The sequence below is a fragment of the Cervus elaphus genome, chromosome 25 (genome assembly GCF_910594005.1).
Source record: "Cervus elaphus chromosome 25, mCerEla1.1, whole genome shotgun sequence".
Taxonomy (NCBI): Eukaryota; Metazoa; Chordata; class Mammalia; order Artiodactyla; family Cervidae; genus Cervus; species Cervus elaphus.
Window position 1 is genome coordinate 8,682,497 of NC_057839.1, and position 23,554 is coordinate 8,706,050.

General features: G+C 46.1%; 1 protein-coding gene across 13 annotated transcripts in view; it reads left to right on the forward strand.

Annotated features, from left to right (window-relative positions):
- LOC122683788 overlaps positions 1 to 23,554 on the forward strand; it is a 267,413-nt gene that overhangs the window by 112,595 nt on the left and 131,264 nt on the right. Inside the window, exon 4 of one of the 13 annotated variants that reach the window (XM_043887631.1) lies at positions 7,319 to 9,085. The exons of the other annotated variants lie outside the window; for them this stretch is intronic. Coding sequence (XP_043743566.1) covers positions 7,319 to 7,338 — 20 coding nt within the window. The 3' untranslated portion in view covers positions 7,339 to 9,085. Of the gene's footprint in view, positions 1 to 7,318; positions 9,086 to 23,554 lie in introns of those variants that run through there. 13 annotated transcript variants of the gene reach the window in all.

Consider the following 23,554-nt stretch of genomic DNA (forward strand, 5'->3'; position numbering starts at 1 on the left):
TGCTACAACATTGCTTCTGTGTTATGTTTGAGTTTTTTGGTCGTGAAGCTTGTGGAATCTTAGCTCCCCAACCAGGGGTCAAACTCACATGGCCCCCATGTTGGAAGGCAAAGTCAAAGGCACTGGACTGCCTTTGAGTCTGTCCTATCTGTCACTACCTCCTCCTTGGGACCTTCCGCACAGAGAAGGGTCAACCCTTTCATGAGTCTTCAGACCCTGTAGATACCAGCTGGATGGGAAGAAGGTTTTCCTCTGCTCACACTTTAGAGGATGAATGAAGGGGTATGTGGCAATTGGGCTTCCATCAGAGAAATGGAACATCTATAATGTAGAATGAAGGATTTAAGGTTCTGACCTTGTGCACTCGTGGGAGCTGGTACCACACTCTGTAAGTCTCTTACGTCTGCACCTGGCACGGGGCCTGAAGTCAACAAGGTTGGCATTGGGGAGAAGGGGGTTGTAAAGTGGGGGAAGCCAGAGCCAGCTGGGACCCATGAGGAGGAAGCTGGGACCCACATCAGTTTCATCCACTTCCAAACATCCCACCTGCAGGATGTGGAATCCCTGCAGTAGAAGCTCATGTGCTTTCTCATGGAGCAGCAGTGCTGGCCCAGGACCCAGAGAAGCCAGAAGAGGAGATCCAAGGTGGGGCTGCAAGAGATGCAGCCTGGCTCCTGCCTGACGCCAGCAAGGGGAGTGACAGCGAGCTCCAGCTGCAGCGTGACCCTGAGCATGGATTCTGAACCTAAACGTGGCTGCAGTATCATGTCCATCTTCCAACTCCTGCACAAATTTCTCCTGTGGCCCAGAATTCTGGAAAATTCTGGCATGGAAGAGAATTCTGGAAAAGATTGTTTCAGCTTAGCTAAACTGATGTGGTACAAAGTTGTCACCACTCAAGGAGACAAATTTCCACCACAGATCCCTCTCTTTATGACCTGTGGTTGGTTTCTTTTTTAAAAAATGTTTGTTTTCTGTTGGAGTATAGTATTCATTTATTTTTATCTTGGGGTGTGCTGGGTCTTCATTGCTGTGCATGGGCTTTCTCTAGCTGCGGTGAGTGGGGGCAGCTCTTGGTGGCAGCACGTGGCCGTGGCCTCTTGTTGTGGCACATAAGCTCCAGGAGCGTGGGCCTCAGGAGCTGCAGCCGTGGGCTCACTGGCTGTGGCTCACGGGCCCTGGAGCGCGCTGGCTTCAGCAGTTGTGGCACACAGGCTCGGATGCTCCGCAGCGTACGGAGTGTTCCCAGACCAGGGGCTGAGCATGTGCCTCCTGCGCTGGCTCTTGGACTGTCATCCACTGTACAACCAGGGAAGTCCTGGTTGGTTTCTTTTTTCTTTTCTTTAAAAAAAGTTTAATTATTTATTTTACTTTAGGCGGTGCTGGGTCTTCGTCACTGCTTGGGCTTTCCTCTCGTTGAGGAGAGCAGGGGCTCCTCTAGTTGCCATGCTGGAGCCTCATATTGTGGTGGCCTCTCTTGTTGCCAGGCACAGGCTTTAGTGCCCACGGGCTTCGGTAGTTGTGGCTTCCTGGCTCTAGAGTGCAGGCTCAGTAGTTGTGGCGCCTGAGTTTAGCTGCTCCGTGGCATGTGGCATGTGGGATCTTCCCAGGTCAGAGATCAAACCCATGTCTCCTGCAGTGGCAGGTAGAGTCTTTACCCCTGAGCAACCAGGGAAGCCTGCTTGATTTCTTTTTAATTTTCCAAGGGCTGACACCCCTCAGCATCATTCAGGCCACAGGACACAACAGCTTGACCACCACCTTTTCCCCAGTGACTACACAGTTCCATTTCCCAAGAGGAAAATAGATTCTTCCAGTTACCAACAGTTAACTCCATTCCCTATGAAGTGATCACGCCGGCAGGAAACTCTGCTTCTTTCCTGGGCTGGTCTTCTCATGAAGAGTCCTCCGCATGAGCTCTGAATGCTTCCAGTAGCTTCTTCAAGATGCTCACATTTCTGCCTACAAGGCTCTGTGTGTGTGTGTGTGTGTGTGTGTGTGTGTGTGTGTATGTGTGTGCGCATGTGCTCGGTCAAGTCTGACTCTTTGTGAGCCCATGTATTGTAGCCAGCCCATCAGGCTCCTCTGTCTGTGGAATTTTCCAGGCAAGAATGCTGGAGTGGGTTGCCATTTCCTTCTCCAGGGCATTGTCCCGACCCAGGGATCGAAGCAGAGTCTCTTGCATTTCCTGCATTGCAGGGGAGTTCTTTACTACTAGCACCACCTGGGAAGGAGGCTAGTATCCTGACTACCTGTGATCATTAATTTTACATGTCAGCTTGACTGGCTCGATAATCCACACCCCATTCAATTCACCTGTTTGGCCTGTGCAGAAGACAGATGGATTTTGGAGAATGATAGTGGCCTAAGCTTAACTCAGTGGTAACTCAGAGACTGCAGCCATGAAATTAAAAGATGCTTTCTCCTTGGAAGAAAAGCTATGACAAACCTAGACAACGTATTAAAAAGCAGAGACATTACCTTGCCTACAAAGGTCCGCATAGTCAAAACTATGTTTTTTTCCCAGTAGTCGTGTATGGATATGAGAGTTGGATAATAAAGAAGGCTGAGCACCAAAGAATTGATGCCTTCAAACTGTGGTTCTATAGAAGACTCTTGAGAGTCCCTTGGACTGCAAGGAGATCAAACCAGTCCATCCTAAAGGAAATCAACCCTGAATATTCATTGGAAGGACTGATGCTGAAGCTCCAACACTCTGGCCACCTTATGCGATGAGCCGACTCCTTGGAAAAGACCCTGATGCTGGGAAAGATTGAAGGCAGGAGGAAAAGGGGATGGCAGAGGACAAGATGGTTGGATGGCATCACTGACTTGTCATGAGTTTGAACCAACTCTGGGAGATGGTGAAGGACGGGAACGCCTGGTATGCTGCCATCCATGGGGTCTGCCTTTCTTTCTCCAGGGGCTCTTTGGATTTTGGAGTCAACATATTCCTCATTTGGGGGTTGCTGTGCATCATTTCCTGAAGTGGCCCCCAAGGCTGCTTATTTTGAGTGGTGGCCAGAAGAAGCGAAGGCTTGACAGTAGGTCCAGGCTGCTGAGGGCATGATGAACCCAGATGGAGCCCATCTACATTCCTTCTCCCCAAGCTTCTTTGTCACCAGCTTTCCAGTCATGTTCCTTCCAAGTCCCTGACTAGCCAGCCAAACCAGATGCTCTGGGCCAGAAGATCCAGCCCATCCAGTGATGCTTGAAGTGGCAGTGGCTGATAAGGAACTGCTGGGAGCCTTTGGCTGGCCCCTCTCGGGGAATCCCAGCACAGGCCTTTAGGATTTTGGGGCATGACCCTGCCATCATCTGCAGGTAACTATTCTTTTTTTGAGAAACAGCTCTTGGCCTAATACTGGGCCTTAGTAGAGACTGAACACTTAACTTTGGGCCATTGGGTTACCATAAGGTCTGAGCTGCCTCTCATGAACTGGCTGTTATCTGATCCTCCAAATCATAAAGTTAGTTGTGCACAGCAATATTTCATCCTCAACATGGAGGTGATATACATGTGGTTGGGCCTTGAGGACACCAGTAAATGAACACAACGAAGTGGCCCAGGTGCCATGGTCCCACTCCTGCTGCACAGCCTTCTGTCTCCCAGCCTGCCCCGTGGCCTCATCAGGAGCTCTGTATGGTCCATTGATAGAAGGAGGGAGGTCTGGGGTCTGGTTTACAGATGTTTCTGCACAACATGTGGGCCCCACCTTAAAGTGGATGGCTGCAGATTCTCTATACTACAGCCTCTCTCTGGGGCATCCCTGGAGGACGGTGTGAAGGGAAATCCTTCCAGTGGGCAGAACTCTGAGACGTGCACTGTGTTGTTCACTTTGCTTAGAAGGAGAAGTGGCCAGTGATGTATTGATTCATGGGCTGTGGCCAGTGGTTTGGCTGGATGGTCAGGGACTTGGAAGGAACATGATTGGAAAGTTGGTGACAAAGAAGCTTGGGGGGAAGGAATGTGGATGGGATCTCTCTAGCTACTCGCCTCTCCCATGCCGCTCTCAAACCACACTGCTCCTTTTGGTTCCCCAGACACTCTGCAGTTTGTACTTGCCCTTCACCCCTGCTAGACCCCTAGATGAAGTGGCCTTCCCAGCTACTCTCTGGCTGCTTCCCGTTTATTGCCCTTGTAGCTCTCATCGATCTATTCTCTCATCGGTCTTGTTTCTTCATGTGTGTCTGTTACCTGTACCTGCCCCCCGCCCCCAGCACACACACACGCATTAGAATGCAGTCCTTGCAGGCTCAGCCTCATCTGCCCTGTTCGTTGTGGTTTGTGCTCTTGCCTAGCACATGTGGAAAGCACTTGATAAGCATTGCTCAAATGGGTGAGTGGAGAATGTGGTGATGCACAGAGAACTGGAGACCAACACTGGTGCGGATCAGAGGGGAAGTGTGCTAACGATTCCATTGGTCAACCACACCATGGGATGCCTACTGGCTCAGACCTCAAATGGGCCCGTGAGAGCTTGCAGTGTAATTTTTGTATGACAGCAAGTAGCACCAACCTGACATTTCTAATGAATACCCTAGTTGTATGAGCCATGTGCGGTTTTTATACTAATAATTATAACATGAATATTGAGTATTTACTATACACGTAGCTTTGCCTGTGGAATAAGCAAACACAGAATCTCAGAGGTGTTCAGCTCACATGTCTGCAGGTCACCTGGGTTTTTCCTGATCTGCGTGGAACTTGGCTGGGTTGGGCTTCTGTGGTAGGCTGGATCCAGATCTGTTCCATGTAATCCTCCTTATATTAGGTAGTTCCTTGAGCCAAGGCAAGATCACAAGAGGGCATGCTAGTCACACAGGTGTATTTCAGGCCATTATTAGCAGCTCATTGGCCACAGCAAATAACATACTCAAGTGTGAAGTCAAGGGCAGGGAAGAGTCCTCACACCCCCTGAAGCAGTGGCAAGGGCTTTGATGTCTAACACTATAGTATATCATACACCTACAGTATATAGTGTAATATTCTCTATATTATATATAGTATGTAAGCATCGTATAACATATATATTGTATAATATACACATACACACGTTATATAGTATATATAGTATACTGTATGTGTATATTATATAGTATACAGTAAATATACACTATAACATGCAGTATATATATAATGTGCTATATTATAATATGAGCTTCCCTGGTGGCTCAGAGGTTAAAGCATCTGCCTGCAATGTGGGAGACCCAGGTTCAGTCCCTGGGTCAGGAAGATCCCCTGGAGAAGGAAATGGCAACCCACTCCAGTATTCTTGCCTGGAGAATCCCATGGACAGAGGAGCCTGGTAGGCTACAGTCTGCAACATTGTACCTGATGCGAAGAGCTGATTCATTGGAAAAGACCCTGATGCTGGGAAACATTGAAGGCAGGAGGAGAAGGGGGTGACAGAGGATGAGATGGTTGGAAGGCATCACCGACTCAGTGGACATGAGTTTGAGTAAGCTCTGGGAGTTGGTGATGGAGAGGGAAGCCTGGCATGCTGCAGTCCATGGCGTCACAAAGAGTCAGACACGACTGAGCCACTGAACTGAACTGATACTACATATTGGGGCTTCAGCAGTAAGGAATCTGCCTGCAATGCAGGAGGTGTAGTTTCGATCCCTGGGTTGGGAAGATCCCCTGGAGGAAGGCATAGCAACCCATTGCAGTATTCTTGCCTGGAGAATCCCATGGACAGAGGAGCCTGGCGGACTGCAGTCCATAGGGTCACAAGGAGTCACACACGACTCAAGCAACTGCGCAAGCATGCACTCATGTTACATATTACACACACACATACAACACTGTGTGTATAGCATGCAGTATGCTATAATGTGGCTTTCCTGGTGGCTCGGCAGTAAAGAATCTGCCTGCAATGCAGGAGATGTCGATTTGATTCTTGGGTCAGGAAGATACCCTGGAGAAGGAAATGGCAACCCATTTCAGTATTCTTGCCTGGGAAATCCCATGGACAGAGGAGCCTGGTGGACTAGGGTTCGTGGGATCACAAGAATCGGACACAACTTAGTGACTAAATCACCACCACCCATACAATAACATATATACATATTATACTGTATATACACATATTATATAAACATACTGTTTATACATACTATATATTATATGTATATAGTATGCTACACTATGCTATATATTATATACATATATTTTTATACATGTGTGTATGTGCTAAGTTGCTTCTGTTGTATTTGACTCTTTGTGACCCTATGAACTGTAGCCCACCGGACTCCTCTGTCCTTTGGATTCTCCAGGCAAGAATACTGGAGTGGAGTTGCCATAGCCTCCTCCAGGGGATCTTCCTGACCCAGGGGTCGAAACTGCATCTCCTGCAACTCCTGCAATGCAGGTCGATTCTTTTCCATTGAGCCATCAGGGAAGCCTAACTGGTGTTGGTACACCTATATATATATAATATTTTTATTTTTATGTAGTTAAACTAATGTCCTTGTTTTTAATCCCTTCTGGGTTTTGTGCCATATTTAGGTCTTTTCCATTCCAAGATTAAAGATTATATTTACCAACTCAGGTAAAAAAAATTTGGTTCCTATTTCATAACATAGACTATGATAAATTCCAAATGGATCATGGACTTAAATATAAAAAAAAGAACCACAACTATATTAGAAGAACTCTAATATAGGAAGAATAATGTTTAATCTTGGAATGGAAAAGATCTAAGTATGACACAAAATCCAGAAAGGATTAAAAACAAGGACATTAGTTTAACTACATAAAAATAAAAATATTATATATATATATATTACATGTTGTTGTTGTTGTTTTGGTCACTGAGTTTAGTCACAAAGCCACCCCATGGACTGTAGACTGCCAAGCTTCTCTGTCCATGGGATTTCCCAGGTGAGAATACTGGCATTGGTTACCATTTCCTTCCCCAGGGGATATTCCCAGCCGAGGGATCAAACCCATGTCTTCTGCCTTGCAGGCAGGCCCTTAACCACTGAGCCACCAGGGAAGCCCTTATATATACCACAGATATGTAGTAAAATATAGTATTGTATATTATATATATATATATTATACTGTGGAATATAGTATAATACTATAATACATATAGCATATATAGTATAATCTATTATATTTTCATTATAGTATAATATGTAAGTACATATTACATAGCATAATATAATAGTATATGTAGTGTAGTACACTATAGTATTATATATACAATGTATATTGTACTATAGCAGTAATAGTATATAATATGTATTTTTAGATTATGTTGTTTATAATATCATCCTACATGGTCTTATTATAATCCTCTTTTTGCAGATAAAGAAACTGAGAATTGAAAGGTGAAGAGACTTGTCCAGGGTCACACGGTTAGAGGCAGAGCTGGAGTCTGGACCCAGGAAGTTAGACTCTAGAGCTTAATCACAGCCCCGTGCTGCCTTCCATTGTTTTGATAAAAGAAACACGATGCCTCCCGGTTGCCCTGTGGGAAATGCTGCAGGCTGGTGTCCTTCCATCTCAAATTCAGTTTCTTCAACCTACTTCCCAGCACCCTCGGGTGTCCTTTGGTCCCATCTTTGTTTAAAGCTGTCTTTCCTTCCGATTAAAATGTGCACACCTAAGGCTTTATCCCCTCAAGGTCTCCAACACCCTTGAGCATTAGTGGCTCTTATAGCTCCAAGAGATCATTTTCTTCCATTTTCAAGACCCCCAAATCCAAAGGCTTGACAGTGTGGGAATTTTAGACTCCAGAGGGACTTGTGGTAGGTGGGCGGAGACAAGGAAGCTTTCTGGGATTTGCTTTGAGATGGGAAGCTTACCCGGACCTGGAACACTTCTAACAGAGTCAAGACTTCCCTAGCACTTAGCTCCTGTTAGTCTTGGGGAGAGAGAGAGCGCGCATGAGATTGAGAGGAAAGAGAGCAAGAACCCTCAAGACTGATGCTGTGGGTCATCATACATAGATATGCAGTTACATAAAGGCATTCCATGCTGTGCGGAGGGCAAAGCTGCTGCCGAGAATCTGCTTCAGTTACGATGGAGCCTTTCAATTCTGTCATCTGCCACATTCTCTAACCAGAGGTCTTCCAGCACAAGACAAGCTCATGGGAAAGGGATCTGCGTGAGGGCTTAATGCCATGCCCTGTTCTGTGTGTATCTGTGTTTGCATGTTTGTAGAAAGATCCAATACTTAATTGTATGCTTGGCCTGTTCACCACTAATTTCTAAAAGAGACATTCCAAAGCCTTGGTTAGGTTCACTCATATCTCATAAAAGCCATAACTTGACTGCGGGCACCCCAGAACTAATCCTGCATGGAGACAGAGGCAGCAGTCACCTGGGAGAGTTGACGTTCTGGAAGACCCATTGTGCTGAGAATTATCGGTCACCTCTCCAACATCCATTCCCCTTCCTCCTTCCTAAATACATCCCAAATTTCCCAGCATGTGGTTTGCAGATTGGTTGAAGGCAATTATCCAGTTCTTTTTTGGTTGAAGGCAATTGGCCTGATTCCTGCTACAGTGAATTGGTTCAGGAGTGGGAATGCGGTGTGAGTGGCTTCAATAAGAGGAACCCCAGGAATTCTTTTAAGGTGGTGGAGGAGAGAAACCCTCTTTCCCTTGAGATATGAATGAGGAAGATGAGCCCTATTAGCTCTCTTGTGACCATGAGAGGAGTCAGCTTTGGGGTGGAGATGATGCTAAGAGAGGTCCACAGAAAGCTGGGAAGGAAATGGATGCTGAGCAACAGTGTTCAATCACTAGATCAGACCGTACCTGAGGCCTGTTCTACCTCCAAGAACTTCACTTCCCTGTAAAGCTTGAGCCTGAGTAGGGTTTTCTGTTACTTGAAGTGAAAATAACCTGCACTATGACACCCACCCAGCAAAGTGGTCTCCTTTCCTGGTCTGCTCTGTGACTGGAAACACCCGCTAAGAAAATCATGCTGCCCAAGTTACTTCAGGAGACATTACTCTGGAATTCCCACTCATCCCAGGAAGAGCTCCTAATCTTATGGGGGAGACAGATGCGTCATGTCACAATAGGATGGCACAGTCAGTCCTGAGATGTAGTTTGGGCATGTGTACACAGGGGGACAGGGACCCCAGGGCTTGATTGCAGCTTCGTGCTGCTTACCATCATTTCAGTACGAGAAACAGAGTGCCTCCTAATTGGGATATAGGTTCTGCCCAGAGGACTGTGGGGAGGTTTTAACAAACAACATTTATGAGAATGTCATCACCCACCCAGCACTATTCTAGGTAGTAGAGATAGTGCAACAGTCTCAGTCAGCTTGGGCTGCTGTAACAAAATGCGGTCATCTGGGTAGCTTATGCAGCAAGCATTATTTCTGACAGTTCTAGAGACTGGAGAGTCCAAGACCAAGGTGCTGGTTCATTTTTCCCCTGGTGAGGGTTCTCTTGCAGACAGCTTCCTCTTCCTGTGTCCTCACGTTGTGGAGAGAAAGAGCAAGCTCTGTGGTTTCTTCTTATAAGGACACTAACACCTTTATGGGGATTAAGGTTAACATGTAAACCAGTTACAAAAGGTCCCATCTCCAAATATCATCACTCTGAGGGTTAGGGCTTCAACATATGAATTTGAGGGCAGGAGTAGGGTGGGGACACAAACACTCAGTTCATAACATGCGGTAAGCAAAACAGATCCCTACCCTCATGGGTCTTACATTCTGGAGAAGGAGGCAGACAGTGAACAAACTAGCAATATGCAGTGGATGATGGGAGAGAATGAAAATAAGAAGAAAATAAAGCCATGTTAGGTAGAGAGTAGCAGGAGCAGAGGGGAGGTCTGTGTTAGAAGGTGACGGTGGAGAAAAGACCTGGGAGGAAGTGAGAGGGTGGAGCCTGGAGCCAGGAGCAGGGAGGGTGCTCCAGGCAGAGAGAAGAGCAAGGACAAAGGCCCAGAGCTGGGACAAGGCCAGAAGGCTAGAGCAGAGGGAGTGGGGTCAGAGGGCTGGAGATGAGGTCAGGGGGTTAGTGGGACCACATCCTAGGTCTCGTAGGCCATGGTAAGGGCCTGATTTCACTATGACTAGATGGAGGACCCTGTGAGGGTTTAAAGCACAACATAATTAGATTGCCAGGAGAAATATCCAGAACCTCAGATATGCAGATGACACCACCCTAATGGCAGGAAATGAAGAGAAACTAAAGGACCTCCAGTTGAAGGTGAAAGAGGAGAGTGAAAAAGCTGGCTTAAAACTCAACATTAAAAAAATTAAGATCATGGCATCCCATCCCATCACTTCAGGGCAAATAGATGGGGAAAAAATTAGAAACAGTGGCAGATTTTATTTTCTTGGGCTCAAAAATCACTGTGGGCAGTGATTGCAGCCATGAAATTAAAAGATGCTTGCTCCTTGGAAGGAAAGGTGTGACAAACCTAGACAGGGTATTAGAAAGCAGAGACATCACTTTGCTGACAGAGGTCCATATAGTTAAAGCTATGGTTTTTCCAGTAGTCATATACGAAAGTGAGAGTTGGACCATAAAGAAGGCTGAGCATTGAAGAATTGATGCTTTTGAATTGTGGTGCTGGAGAAGACTTGAGAGTGCCTTGGACAGCACAGAGATCAAACCAGTCAATCCTAAAGGATATCAGCTCTAAATATTCATTGAAAGGACTGATGCTGAAGCTCCAATACTTTGGCCCCCGACACGAAGGGCTGACTCACTGGAAAAGACCCTAATGCTGGGAAAGATTGAAGGCAGGAGGAGAAAGAGGTGACAGAGATTGAGATGATTGGATGGTATCACTGACTCAATGGACATGAGTTTGAGCAAGCTGCAATAGATAGTGAAGGACAGGGAAGCCTGGCATGCTGCAGTCCATGGGGTTGCAAAGAGTCAGACACAATTTAGGGACAGAACAATAACATGATTTGATATATGGTTTTAAAGACCCTGACTGGTTGCTGTATGGATAACCAACTCTAGATATGTCTATATCCTCACGCCTAAAACCCGTGAATGTGACCTTACTTAGAAAAAGGGTCTTTGCAGGTGTAATTAAGTTGAGGATCTTGAGATGCGATCATTCTAGAGTATTTGGGTGGGACCTATTTTAATCCAACACAGATGTCCTGTAAGAGAAAGAAGAAGAGAAAGCATAGATACAGAGGAAAAGGCCATGTGCAAACAAAGGCAGGAATTAGAGTGCTGCAGCCGCAACCCAAGGGATGCTCGAAGTCATTGGAAGCCAGACAAAGCAAGGAAGGATTCTCTCCTAGAGCCCCTGGAGGAAGCATGACCTTGCTGAGACCTTGACTTTGCACTTCTGGCTTCCAGAGCTGGGAGATAATAAACGCTTGTGGTTTAAGCCACCAGGTTTGAGGAAATTTGCTACAGCTGTCACAGGAAGTCAGGTTGAGAGGTGAGAGTGGAGCAGGGCATCTGGAAGAAGGCTATTGCAGTAATCCAGGTGAAACACGGTGCTGCCTCGGCTTGTGATGGGAGCAGCGAAGGGCCGGAGGTTGTCCTGTTGTGAAGACAGGCTGGTTGTGGCTTAAGTAACTGTAGGATGAAAAGAACATCTTCTGAAAGGGTGACTGGGAGAATCAGGTTAATGTGTGTGGGAAGACCAGGAGCTGAAGATGCCCATTTGATGCCACTAGGGTGGCAATGTCAAGTAGTTAGTTAGATATATGAGCTTGTTACCTGCAGTGGAAATAGGAATCTGAGAGTCTTGGACATATGAAAAAATAAAAATGAAGTGAAAACATTAATCGGTCAGTATGTCCAACTCTTTGCAACCCCATGGACTGTGCCAGCCAGGCACCTCTGTCCATGGAATTGTCCAGGCAAGAATACTGGAGTGGGTAGCCACTCTCTTCTCCAGGGGATCTTCCCAACCCAGGGATCAAACGTGGGTCTCCTGCATCACAGGAGAATTCTTTACCGTCTGAACCACCCGGGGAGCCCATATTGGTGGTGCTTAAAGCCAAGAGCCTGGATGCTTGCTTCAAGGAGTGAGAGTGGACATAGGAGGGGAGCTCTTGGACAGACCATGTTACCAGGGAGGCTGGGTTGGGGGTGGGGTGGGCTGCAGGAAGGAACTGGGGAAGGGGCGGGGAAGGAGCTGCTAGAGAGGTGGGTGGAGAGCCTGGGTGAGCGTGGCATCCCAGAAGCCAAGTGAAGAAAGTGCGTGTCCATTTAAGACAAATCAGGTATAATTTCATCGTTCAGTAATCAAGATAAAAGTTGTATTCCTCAGGAACTGTGGCTTACACCACCTCTTCCTCCCACCCCTGAGGACATGAAGGGAGGTATCATGTCTGCCATGTCAGCCATCCAGCTGTGATGGTTACACAGGTTGGGGCCACAGACCTTCCAGGGTCGACGTGGACTGGGAGATGAGGGGCACATGTGGAGTGTTTATAGATGACAGAAATAGGGACTTCCTTGGTGGTCCAGAGGCTAAGACTCCAGGCTCCCAAGGCAGGGGGCCTGAGTTCAATCCCTGATCAGGCAACTAGAGCCCACATGCTGCAACTGAGAGTTCACACACCACAACTAAAAGATCCAGAGTGCCGCAACGAAGCGGGAAGATTCTGAGTGCCAGAACTGAGACCTAGTTTATCAAATAGGTAATTAATATTTTTGAAAGATTACTGAAATAAGAATGATAACTCTTTGAAGAATGAGTTTAGACTACTTGTTCATATAATCCAGTTACTGAGCAACACATTTTTGGAAGTGTTTGATTCTTTTTGGATCATGCTGTAATTTAAGGGAAGGGCATGTCATCTGTGTCAATACTGCTGGAGGTCAAAGCAATGAGGGCTGGGTATTGACCACTGGATTGATCACCAGGGAGATCTTTGGAAGGATCCATTTCCCAGGGGGTGGGTGAGGCTGAGAGTTTGACTTGAGTGGATTTAAGACAGAATGAAAGGAGAGAAACTAGCCACTTTTAGATTAGTTTTAGAAAATCTACTCTATGAAGGAAAACAAAGACATATGGAGGTAGATGGAGGGGGAGGTGAGGGTCAAAGTAGTTAAAAGGCATTTTTTAGAGAGAAGAAAGAACAGCATGTTTGTAAGATGATGGAGAAGATTCATCAGAGAGGGGAGCCCCCAACACACAGAAGTCAAAGTGGTGTGGGGGAGGAATTCACTGCTGTTATAATGCCTTAGAGGATGTGAGAGGTGGCCGCCTCCAGGGCTTGGGGAGGAGCCTGCTCATGACAGGAGGAAGGTGGGGAGATGGGACAAATGCAGGTAAGTGAGTAGATCTAATAGGGTTTGCAGATGGAAGTCTCCTGACTACTGTTTTCTCATGGAGGAATGAAAGCAAGGTTATCAGTTGAGAGTGAGCAAGGCGGGGAAGTGTTGGAAGTTTGAGGAGAAGGAATGGAGAATAGTCCTCAGGCTGGGGAGGGGGACTAGTAGGGAAATGTGGGGCTACTGAGGAAGGCCAAGGAATATTGAGATTGTGAGTCCATTAGCACAGCCCAGTATGTCTCTCCAGCCAAGTTCTGCTGTTAGGAGCAGGCACAGAGACAGCAGGAGGCTGGGCTTCATTAGGGTTGGGTGTGTTATTTTGGGGGGCAGGAAGAAGGCACTGCGGGACTGAGGGTGACTGAAAGGGAGTTGTGACCCTGGAACCCACCCAGGCAGGGTGGGCAGGTTCTCTTGGCACTTGGGGTCACTGATGGAAGTGTTGGTGGGTTTCTAACATGATTAGAGTTGGGTTCATAGAGGGTGTAAACTGGAAAGATGAGAGTGGCTGTGAGTGGAGTGTTTGAGATTCTCAGGAGAGTGGAGTGCATGCGTGTGTTAAGCCTATCCTAACAAAACACCACAGGCTGGGTGGATTCACATCAGAAATTTCTCAGAGTTCTAGAGGCTGGGAGGTCCTCGATCAAAATGCTGGTGAGGTAGATTTCATTCTGCGGCCCCTCCTCTTGGCTTGTAGGGGACTTTCATCTTGTGTGTTCACACGATCTCTTTGTCCTGCTGGGGGATGAGAGAGAGAGAGAGGGCAAGTTCTCTGGTATCAATTCTTATAAGGGCACTAATCCCATTATGAGGGCCCCACCCTCATGACCTCATTTAATCCTAATTACCTCCCTAAAGACCTGTCTCCAAATACCAGCCCATTGGGTGTTAGGGCTTCAGCATATGAATTTTGAACATTTATGTTCAAATCTTCAAAAATCCATAATGTGCAATTATTGTCAATGACAAGGTCTAAGCCTCTTAAGATTTTAAGATGGAGAACAGGATAAGGAACTAGGGACAGAAGAACTAAGGGAAGGGTATGGGGAGAATTGTCTTCATGGAACTGAAAGTGCTGTTATGACAGGAGTGGTTTTTGGAAAGAGAGGCAGTGAGACTGGTGCTAAAATCTTTATGGAACAGGGTTTGGTGGGGGATGCTGCTGTTTCTGGGGGCAAGTGGGGTAGAGTGTTTAAGAAACTGGACTACAGTGCCCGCTCCCTGAGTTTGAATCTGTTTTGTGTGATCTTTGGCAAACTGTTCAGCCTGGGCCTCATCTTTCTCATCTGTAAAATGAGGCTGATTATCATACCTGCTTCATGGGGCTTTGAGAGGTTTAAGTGAATTGATAAATGTAAAGCATCATGGGTTTGGGGCAGGGAGGGGCTGGTGGTCTAGTGGTGTGAGCTTTTTTTGGGGAGGGATAAAGGCCTGAATGTGGAGGATGCCTTCTCCATACCTGGGCCAGGAACACATGGAGTTTGGAAAAGAGAAGAGCCACCTTTGAGCAGATGGCAGAGGTAGCAGTTTTCAGGAGAGAACTGGTTTTTGGTTAAGGGCACAGTGAAGGGAAGTGGATGAAAATAGAGAATTGTTCTGAGAATCACCGGTGACAGCCACAGGACCCAAGGCTGGGAGACTGGGAGAGGTCATAAGCTGGGTCACAGCAGGCCGTACAAACCTCTTTGGAAAGACCAGGTGATGGGGGTTGGCTCAGAGTCATGGGCTTTGGGTGGTGGCTGAGGCATGGTGGACTTGGTCTTGAAGATTCCTTGCCCTGTGTTGAGATGAAGAGTGCTGGTATGTGTGTGCAGTAATGTCAGGAGTGGGGTGGGAGGGGTGTGGCTGACTTGCCAAGAGTATGTGTATCCCTGCTGTGAAGCTGAGCAAAGAGTAAGCATGTCTCTGGTCCTCTGGGGACAGACAGGGATGGGAGGGACCAGAACTGGGGCTGCTGCACTGATGAGGGCCCAGCTTGTGAAGGGCCGCAGATGCATTTGTTACAATGCAGACCTTTAGCCTGAGAGTCAGGTGTATGCTTGCTGAAGATCACTGAGGATGTGGGTGGATGACAGATGATGGAACAGGAAGAAACTCATCCTCATCAATGGGACCAGTTATGGGGCTGCTGCAATGGACTCAGCACAGGTAAGAAAGACCAGCAATCAGTGGGTGGAAGTGACCGGAGGACAGAGGGTGGGAGAGCAGACCTGAAAGAACTGAACAAATCTCTGAGCAAACCAGGGCCCAGTAGGGTCATTGGACCCAAAGTCACTGACTGGAGGCTGAAAAGTAGGCAAGGGATGGTGCCCCATCATTAAGTCAATAAGCTGCCTGTTTTTTTTTTTTTTAGAAGAAACAAAAGATAATTTTATTATTGAATAAGGACTACACTAGAATGTGATCTACACTATAGGCAATTTACTAAGAGATTGCAAAGACAGAAAGAAATGTCACCCTTTCATATAGATAAGCAGACACAACCCATTACACATGTGTTCTCAAAATTAACAATAAATAATCCTCAAGAAGTCTTGAGAGTACTATTTATTGCACATAGTTCAAATTAAATTTATTTGGTAATTGGAGTGGCGATGTGTAGTAGATAATTGGCTTTTTACAGTAGAATAATAAACTCATATCTTGATGACAACAGGTGGATTTTACTCACTTCCCACCAAAATTAGGCTCCTACTCTCCCACAGAAATTTGAAGTTAGGGTGCACAGTTGTTCAGTCATGTCCAACTCTTTGCAACCCCATGGACTGTAGCCCACCAGGCTGCTCTGTCCATGGAATTCTTCAGGCAAAAATACTGGAGTGGGTTGCCATTCCCTTCTCCAGGGGGTCTTCCCGATCCAGGGGTTGAACCCCAGTCTCCTCTACTGCAGGCAGATTCTTTACCAGCTGAGCCCCCAGGGAAGCTCCAAAGAAGGAAATGGCAACCCACTCCAATACTCTTGCCTGGAGAATTTCATGGACAGAGCAGCCTGGCAGGCTACAATCCACGGGGTCTCAAAGAGTTGGACATGACTGAACGACTCTCACTCACTCTCCTGGTGATTGCATTTTGAAGGGATACTTCCCATGTCCTTGAGAATGTCATCCCCTGATGGGAAACCTAATAAATTGCCATTTTGGGGGAGGGTTGGACTATGATTACTTTACAATCTTGTATCCGTTTCTACTGTACTACAAAGTGAATCAGCTATATATGTGCATATATTCCGCCTCCCGCCCACCCACTCCTCCACCCCATCCCGCGAGTCATCACAGGACCCCAGGCCGAGCTCTCTGTGCTAAATCAGCCGCCTCCCACGAGCTATCTGTTTACACATGGTAGTATATATAAGGCACTTCCTAGGTGGCTCAGTGGGTGAAGAATCTGCCTGCAGTGCAGGAGACACAGGGTATGGGGGTCCGACCCCTGAGTCAGGAAGATCCCCTGGAGGAGGGCCTGGAGAATCCCCTGGACAGAGGAGCCTGGTGGGCTGCAGTCCATAGCGTCCCAAAGAGTTGCAAACGACTGAAGGACTGAGCACACACAAGCACAGCGTGTACGTGTCAGTGCTCACCTCCCAGCTCGTCCTGCTCTCCTCCCCCGCTGTCCACATGTCTATCCTCTGTGTGTGAGTTGCCGTTTTTTAATGATTCTCCTGAGTTTTCCTCAATGTTCCATCAGCATGAGAGGAATATACCCTTGCTATTTCAGCAATGGGGAGTGAGCACACGGGCTGTTGCTATGCATTGAGCACTTTCGTGAAGAATGCCTTCTGTTTGCCTGGTGGGCATCACATAGAAGCACTTTCGTGTCTGTTACCTCTTTTAATGTTCATGGCTTCGTCAGTCAGTAAAAGCGGATGATGATGGTGATAACGGAGATGATATAAAGGCAGCTAACGTGTGTTGTGTGCTCAGTTAGTACTGGTCTCTGTACTAGGCATGTGCCAGTGGGGTCTTATTTGATTCTCAGAGCAGTTCCTCAAGGCACATAGTATTACTATTTCCGTTTTAGAGGTGAGAAAATGGAAGCATGGGGAGATTAAATGAATTTCCTTAAGTTGTGCATTTAGTAAGGTCCTGGAACTGGGTTTTGGATTCAGACAGTAAATGGATACTGCAATCAATGAACTCCTTCTGCTATATATGAAGAATAAGAGTGTCACCATTCTTGCATTAGATGAAGGCTTGACAGGCCTTCATCTATCCCAGTGGTTTTGTAAATAAAGTTTTATTGGAATCCAGCCAGGCCCTTTCACTTATGTATTGTCTGTGGCTGGCTTTCACACTACAGATGGCAGAGTTGAGTAGTGATGACAGACACTGCCTGACCCACAAAGCCTAAAAGATTTACCATCTGGCCCTTTACTGCAAGTTTGCTGAGCTCTACAGTAGACTATTTTTATTATTTGTCTATTTCTTCTTCCTACCTGTTTATTTCTTTTCCTACCAGCCATAAAATAATATATAAAATATAAAGGAAGATTATTCTTAATATAGTATCCTGTTTTCATGGGCATTTTACCAGTGCCAAGTTGAGAAGGAAAGAACAGTTAAGGTGTCATCAGGTGAGTTTTTTGATGAGGTACACTCTGAAAGTAATGACAAAGATAAAAAGTGACGCCAGATTCTCATAAAATGTCTATGATATACCTACTATGTTGTGCTTCCCAGGTGGCGCAGCAGTAAATAATCTGCTTGCCAGTGCAGGAGATGCAAGAGACACGGGTTTGATGCCTGGGTCAGAAAGAGTCCCTGAAGTAGGAGATGGCAACCCACTCCAGTATTCTTGCCTGGAAAATTCCATGGACACAGGAGCCTGGTGGGCAGCATTCATGGGTCACAAAGAGTCGAACGTGACTGAACACGCATGCCTACTATGTTTTAGGCACTATTTAAATGTTGGGATTTTCTCCATCTGTAAAGTGAAGGGGTTGAAATGAGAGGATTTAGTTTAAGGTCTATTCCATCTGTAACACATTTTAAGCCATCCCTTTTAAAACCTCCTGCTTCTAAGCAGATGTAATGTGTACACAAGTGGCATACACAATCAAATTTGCCCAGGGTAGGGCCCTCCTTTTTAGAGATCAGCTGCATAACGTGGGCTCATACCACAAACAAACAGATACTGGGTCTTAAGAAATGTATTTTCGCTCTTCTGGCCACTGCAAGGGGCCAGATTTGCTTTACAAGACCAAGCGCAACCAAAGGTTGCCAGCAACCGCTGGGCATCCAGTGTTGAGACGCTGCATAGTTGAGTTGTAATGTCACCTCCTGGCCACTAGAGGACTTCATTCTATTTAAGCAGAGGAAGACCTGTTCAGGGCCTTTCTGCACTGGAAGAGGTTTGCTTATCTGCCCTTCACTTAATTCACCAGCGGCCTTATATGTGGATACTTCATGAGCTATAAAGCATCAGAGGATATTTAGGGCAGACAGCTGTTCAGTGCCGAATTGCTAAGGAGTTCACCTCCAGCCTGCATGTTATGAGATAGCTAGAGTTAAGAAGGTCTTTATTATTTTGAGCACAAACCCATCTCTTTGCAACTTCTGCCAGCTGGACTTCTGAACAACATGAGGTTTGTCCTGGTTATACACTGCAGTCTCTTAAAGACGCTCCCTGGTGGAGAAGGCAACAAAATGGCTTAGGTTTAACATAACTCATAGCAGTTACAATGTGTTAGGTACTGTGCTAAGTGCTTTACAAATATCAACTTAATTCTCAAAACCACCCTATGAGAGAGGTGCTCTTACTAGTCCCATTTTACAGATGAGGAAACTGAGACACAGAATAGTTTAGGAGTTCACTGAGAGTCATGCAGCTATGAAGGGGTAGGGCTGAGATTTTTTAAAAAAACTTTTTATTCTATATTGGAGTATATGGCTCAGACAGTAAAGAGCCTGTCTGCCATTCATGAGACCTGGCTTTGATACCTGGTTTGGGAAGACCTCCTGGAGAAGGGAAAGTCTACTCACTTCAGTGTTCTTACCTGGAGAATTCCATGGACAGAGGAGCCTGGTGGGCTACAGACCATGTGGTTGCAAAGAGTCTGATGTGGCTGAGCAACAGTATAGCCAATGAACAATGCTGTGATGGTTTCAGGTGGACAGCAAAGGGACTCAGCCGGACATAAAGATGTGTCCATTCTCCCCCAGACTCTTCTCCCACCCAGACTGCAGGGCTGAGAGTTGAACCCAGGCAGTGAAACTCCAGAGTTCATATTTTTAACTAGCATACTCTGCTGCCTCATAGGAGAGGGGCCAGATAAACAAGGACCTATTTTTAAAAACATTTCAACCTATTTTTTTTCATTGTAAGTACATAACCGGAAACTTGGAAAATCAAAAGAGAAGAAACAAGTCACCCATAATCATACCACAGCATCGCAACCACAGCTATCAGCCTTTTGTTTTTGCTTTCATTTTTTTATGTGTATGTGTATTGTTTTCATATCTCTGTACATGCAATTTGTATTCTGTTTTTCTACCTAACATGTAATGTGTTAGTGTTGTTTCATACTTTTCATAACCAGTATTTTAAATATTGTAAGGATGTGTGTATATGCTGACATAATGGAGTTCTAGGGGAGCTGGTAGAAAAGAATGTCCAAAGAAGGGAGGGAATGATACAAACCATCAAGGCAAGGATGCAAAATGCCCAGGGGACCTCTGGCCTCACACAACTGTAGCAAGAGGCCACTGTGCTGACACATCATGTCAGCGGCACTGAGCAAGGAGGCGGCAGCTGGTGCCACAGTGCCTCATGGCATTTGGAAACTAAAAACAGCTCTGTAAGGTGACAGCTTCTGGCCAGGGCTCTGTAGGGGAGAAGCAGGGCTTATATTCATGGTAGCATCTTGTACTAGCACAGATTCAGAGAAGACCTGAATTCTAATTCCAGCTCTTTTAGCTGGAATTTAGCTCTTTTAGTCTTAGACACTTCAGTTCACTTCTCTGGGTGTCAGTTTCCTTAACTATTCACGGGCACAAGAACAGTTTTCATGAAGGGTATTGAGAAAAATGATCTGTTGGGTCAGTGAGGGATGACTACAAGTGATAGCAGACCTGATTTATAGTGGATCAAGCAGTAAAGACTTTTAATTAGTTCACATAACAAGAAGTTTGGAGGTGAGTTTCCAAAGCTCGCACAAGGGCTCAACAATGTCATCAAGGAGCCCAGACTGTTCTCTCTTTGCCAGCCACCATCCTTAGAGCATTGGTTGTATTTCTTGCTTTCTAGTACAGTCATTCCAATGACTGGATCCTTGGTGGAGCAATATTGACCTTTCCTTGTAAAAGTCCAGTTTTAGGGAGATGCTCTTGCTCTGTCTGCCTAGTGGGAAGGGCCCTGAATCCTTTTGTTCCACTGTTTGCGTGGATGAGGAAGTTTTTCTGGAAGGGGTCCCCTAGCATGTGCTCAAAGCCCCTTCCAACACCATTGTCTCAATCCGCTCTGTTTGTGGTGACACAGTACTGCAGACTGCGTGACTTAAACAACAAACACATATTTCTTGCGGGTCTAGGCTGGAAAGTCCAAGATCAAGGTGTTGGTGAATTTACGTCTTGCAGGTCTAGAAGCTGGAAAGTCCAAGATCAAGCTGTTGGCGAATTCAGTTCTTGGGCTCTCTTCCTGGCTTGCACACAGCTGCCTTCTTGCTGTGCCCTTACAGTGAGAAAGAGAAAGAGAAAGGAAGAGAAGGAGAGTTCTGGTCTTCCATCATGGAGATTCCACTCTGGTGACCTCATTTAAACCTAATTACTTTACAAAGGATCCACCCTTGAATACTATCCCACTGGGGGTTAGAGACTCAACATATAGACTTTGGGGGGGGGCACATATACATTTAGTTTGTGACACCAGTCTACTCTGTCTCCACTCTATCCTGGGACCATGTGCGGGGACTTTTGCAGCTTTGTCAAAGGCTGCATATTCCTGGACTTTCTCAGATCATCATTCTCTGCAGAAAATGCATCCCTTCCCATTGAATCTGCAGGCAGAGGATTTGTACTTTTAAACCACTTGTCACAAGTGTTGCTTATTACATTATGTGTCTGTTGAAAGCTGGTTTCATCTGCTAGCCTGTAAGCCTTTTGAAGTCAGAAAACATGTCTGTTTTGTCCACTGTCCTCTTCCAGAGCCTAGGTAGTGTACGGCACATAGCAGGAGTTCAGTAGACATCCACTGAGTGAGTGAACCAGAGTCTTCACGGCCTGAGCTCCTGTCAGTATTTCTGCATGCATTTGTGGCTGTCACAGAATCTATGTTTCCTGAGTCCCAGTGACTTATTTGCACAAGTCCTCTCCCTGACCAATAAGGACTTATTTTAGAAGCCACTCCATAATCTTATGGGCTTCCCAGGTGGCTCAGTGGGTAAAGAATCCGCCTGCAATGCTGGACTTGAAAGAGACGTGGGATCGATCCCTGGGTCAGGAAGATCCCCTGGAGGAGGGCATGGCAATCCACTTCAGTATTCTTGCCTGAAGAATCCTGTACATAGAGGAGTCTGATGGGCTACAGTCCATAGGCTTGCAAAGAGTCGGACCCGACTGAAGTGACAGCATGCATGCACGCACAGTCTCATGGTGGGTAGTGACAGATTCCATAGCAGATGCTGTTGACACTTGCTCTATACCCACCAGGGCTATTTGAGTTTGCCTGTAACTGAGGTTGACTGATCCAGTACGTTGACAGGTCCTACCTGCAGCTATCTGGGGCTATATCTAGGGGATGTTGATGCCTCCAGGGGAAAACCTCAACCAGTTGGGGGCAAGAGTGGATGAGTAAATGCCCCAGGCTGCCTGTCGTCCAGTGGAACTAGTCTGATGCATGTTGCACATGGATTTTGAAGAATTCCCAGTGGGAGTTAGCTCTGTTTATCTGAACGCATCTCACCCATCACTGCCTATTTTCCCTTCCCTGTCCACTGCTCATTCAATTTTCTGAATGTCTCTCTTGTTCCTCAGATCCTCTGATGTTGCTCTTTGGTATGTCCCAGCACCTCACACATCATCTTTCATGATCCGAGTAGGTTCTCAAGAACTATTTGTCAAGTGAGGAAATCTTTGTAAAGTATAAAGTATCAGATATGAGCCCGATGGAATTGATGCAAAGATAAAGCAGTTTCCGAATCACTTAGGAATAGCATCAGATGAGACCATGTTGTCGGGTTGGTAAACTTCTCTCCCTTCGTTCTTGCCTTGGCATAACAAAGATTTGTAACCATAGGCCACTTGTAGCTCAAACAGGCAGGATTTTATTAAGCAAGCAGCAGGCTGTATTCATAATGACAAAATAGTTACAGCTCAGTTACAGCTTAAGTGGGAAGCAGGCGGTGGGCAACAGGCACCCAAGACAAGGGCAGGCCAACCCTCAAAGCCACCCTGAGTCCTCTTGGCTTCCCTTTTTATACTTTTTGTCTCCTCCCCCTGGAATCTGACAGGTTACACCTAGGACCAGAAGTTCTCACTTAGGTCCTCGACTTCCCCTTTTATGGGTCTCTCTCTCTTTTTTTTTTCTGCTTGCTCCTTGGGAGAAAAGATATGACAAACCTAGAGAACATACTAAAAAGTAGATACATTACTTTGCCAACAAAGGTCTGTATAGTCATTTCTTCGTATCAGGTGGCCAAAGTATTGGAGTTTCTGCTTCGGCATCAGTCCTTCCAGTGAATATTCCGGACTGATTTCCTTTAGGATGGACTGATTGAATCTCCTTGCAGTCCAAGGGACACTCAACAGTCTTTTCCAACACCACAGTCCAAAAGCATCAATTCTTCAGTGCTCAGATTTCTTCATAGTCCAACTCTCACATCCATACATGACCACTGGAAAAACCATAGCTTTGACTAGATGGACCTTTGTTGGCAAAGTAATGTCTCTGCTTTTTAATATGCTGTCTGGGTTGGTCATAACTTTTCTTCTAAGGAGCAACCATCTTTTAATTTCATGGCTGCAATCACCATCTGCAGTGATTGTGGAGCCCAAAAAAATAAAGTCTGACACTGCTTCCACTGTTTCCCCATCTATTTCCCATGAAGTGATGGAACCGGATGCCATGATCTTAGTTTTCTGAATGTTGAGTTTTAAGCCAACTTTTTCAATCTCCTTTTACTTTCATCGAGAGGCTCTTTAGTTCTTCTTTGCTTTCTGCCATAAGGTTGGTGTCATCTGAATATCTGAGGTTATTGATATTTCTCCTGGCAGTCTTGATTCCAGCCTGTGCTTCTTCCAGCCTAACATGTCTCATGACATGTACTCTGTATATAAGTTAAATAAGCAGGGTGACAATATACAGCCTTGACATACTCCTTTCCCAAT